The 2,806-nt window shown below is 41.2% G+C and overlaps 1 protein-coding gene across 1 annotated transcript; it reads left to right on the plus strand.

Annotated features, from left to right (window-relative positions):
* The first annotated feature begins 566 nt into the window (after positions 1-566).
* Positions 567-2,305, plus strand: LOC116378293 (stanniocalcin-like). Its single transcript, XM_031840140.1, has 4 exons — positions 567-681; positions 1,571-1,713; positions 1,991-2,098; positions 2,198-2,305. The coding sequence occupies exons 1-4, from the start codon at positions 567-569 to the stop codon at positions 2,303-2,305; spliced, it is 474 nt and encodes a 157-aa protein (XP_031696000.1).
* The last annotated feature ends 501 nt before the right edge of the window (positions 2,306-2,806 follow it).

The following is a 2,806-nucleotide window of genomic DNA, read 5'->3' on the forward strand; positions in this document are numbered from 1 at the left end:
TTTACTGCAATAAGAGTACTTTACTGCAATACGAGTACTTTTACTGCAATAAGAGTACTTTTGCTGCAGATACTTTAAGTACATTTTACTGATAATACTTCTTTTACTACATGAAGCTGATAATACTTCTGTATTGTTACTATTCTAGGATTTTGAATGTAATGAAGTATCTTAAAGTTGTTGTAGTACTTTTACTGAAGTACAGTGAGTACTTGTCATTAAACTGTGTACTCAGAATGAAAAGTTTCCTTCTTGTTTTTTATTTTTAGAAACTCGTTTCAGATCACAAGCAGACAAAAATTAACTAAAACTTTAAGTCTAAAATCACCCGGTGACGTCATTGCTCGGAAATTCCGTTTGTCTCGTGGAATGCGTGGAAATATCCAATTATGTTAATGAGTTAATTACCCCATGAATAAAACATTCACACACACACACACACACACACACACACACACAGCTCTGATTGGTCCGTCCCACGCGGCCCTGATACATAAATACTGGACCAGAGACCTGAACCAGGACCAGAGACCTGAACCAGGACTCCCTCCTCTCAGACAGACAGCATGACGTCCGGCTCCTCGCTGCTCCTCCTCCTCCTCCTCGGCTCCGCTGCGGGCTTCGAGCTGCTGCCGGACGAGGCTGCTCCCCGCCGGGCACGATTCTCTGCAAACAGCCCGAGTGAGTCCCGGTTCTGTTCTCCGGTTCAGTGAGTCCCGGTTCTGTTCTCCGGTTCAGTTCTCCGGTTCAGATTAAAGTTGGTTTGTTTGCAGAACTGAGATTACAACGATAGAAACTTCTCTCAGTTTGACTCTCAAACGAATATTCTGATGTTTTTTTTAACGTTTCAGCATCAGAACTATACTTATATTAATATACATATATTATAGTATTATAACTATTGATGCATTCATGTGTTCATCACTTGCAGCTTGTGAAGGTTGAGCTCATTTGAATGAATATAAACTCGTTTTTTCTTTAACTTATTGTTATTTGTTTTATCTGATTTTGTTTTTATTGTTGTCATTAGTTCTATTCTTCATTTATTGTTTTTTCTTTTGTTTTTTGTTCCCTTTGGATTTTAGTGTAGTGAGTTAAGAAGTAGTGGCTTCCAAACTGGTAGAGTAGTAAAGTGTGTGTGTATATATATATATATATATATATATATATATATATATATATATATATATATATATATATATATATACATACATAGTATATATATATACACACCGTATATATGGTTTAGTGAAATTAGCTCCACATTAACTTTCAACATCTAAATGCTGTTTAAACATCGTGTGGAGAATATAATAACAGTTATTTTCCTGCAGTAAGATTCTAAATGCAGAACTTCTTCTTGTTTTATTGCTTCAGACACTTTCTCATCCGTTGGTTTTGTTTATTTCACCAACGAGAAAATATTTAAAGTCTCAACAAGATGAATTTATCACTGAAATAAGATTTAATATTTATATTTCAAAAGATCATTTGCAGTGTTTTTGTGCTGATAGTTTGAACTTTTCCTGTAATGGAAGCAGTACTCATGTTTATGTCTGTCTGTCTGCAGCTGACGTTGCCAGATGTTTGAATGGAGCCGTGGCCGTCGGCTGTGGATTCTTCTCTTGTCTAGAAAACTCGACCTGTGACACCGACGGGATGCACGAGATCTGTGAGCTCTTCCTCCAATCAGCTGCCACCTTCAACACAGAGGTCAGTCTGTTTGCCCGTCTGTCTGTCTCACCTGTCTGACCCGTCTCTCTGTCTCACCTGTCTGTCTCTCTCACCCGTCTGTCTGTCTCACCTGTCTGACCCGTCTCTCTGTCTCACCTGTCTGTCTCTCTCACCCGTCTCTCTGTCTCACCTGTCTGACCCGTCTCTCTGTCTCACCCGTCTCTCTGTCTCACCCGTCTCTCTGTCTCACCCGTCTCTCTGTCTCACCTGTCTGTCTGTCTGTCTGTCTCACCCGCCTGTCTGTCTCCCTCTTCAGGGTAAGACCTTCGTGAAGAAGAGTCTTCACTGCATCTCTCAGGGAATCTCATCGAAGGTTTTCCAAACGATCCGTCGCTGTAACATCTTCCAGAGGATGATCGCTGAGGTTTGTGACCACACCGATCCTGCCTTTTGATTGGTCGCAGAGTTCCTCACTTTTGATTGGTTGCTGAGTTCCCGTCTCTCTTTTTATTTCATAATAAAGGTGCAGGAAGAGTGTTACAGCAGTCTGGACATCTGCACTGTGGCTCGAACCAACCCTGACGCCATCGGAGAGGTGGTGCAGGTTCCCACGCACTTCCCCAACAGGTGAGCACTGATCACACACACACGCACACACACACACACCTGTCTCACACGAGGAGATAAACTGATAAAAAAAGGATGCTGTAATAACGACATAATGAAACACATTTGTAAAAAGTCAGATTTCATTATTTTTTTAGGTCTGAAGACGAGAAGCAAACAACTTTTAAAACGTTTGTTTTCTGAACGGAGTTTGGTTGGATCGATGCTATGCTAACAATGTAGCAGCTCCATCAACAATCAAAAGAACGTCAAATAGGCATAAATACAGTCACAAGTTATTGTTTGTACCATCAATGGACTGTTTATAAGAAGTGGACGTAGTTGTCACGACGTCTCTCGTTTTGAAGCTTCGAGTTCGGCATCTTGACCGTCGCCATCTTGTTTTTTGTTACCAACAAACGTAAGTGACCATATGTGGACTGAGGAGGAGTGACGTAGAGACGCTGTATACGTCTCTTGTAGAGACCTGTCAATCACCGTGTAGCCCCGCCCTAAAGCATCCCCT

The sequence above is a fragment of the Anarrhichthys ocellatus genome, unplaced genomic scaffold (genome assembly GCF_004355925.1).
Source record: "Anarrhichthys ocellatus isolate YVR2014 unplaced genomic scaffold, GSC_Weel_1.0 scaffold2355, whole genome shotgun sequence".
NCBI lineage: Eukaryota > Metazoa > Chordata > Actinopteri > Perciformes > Anarhichadidae > Anarrhichthys > Anarrhichthys ocellatus.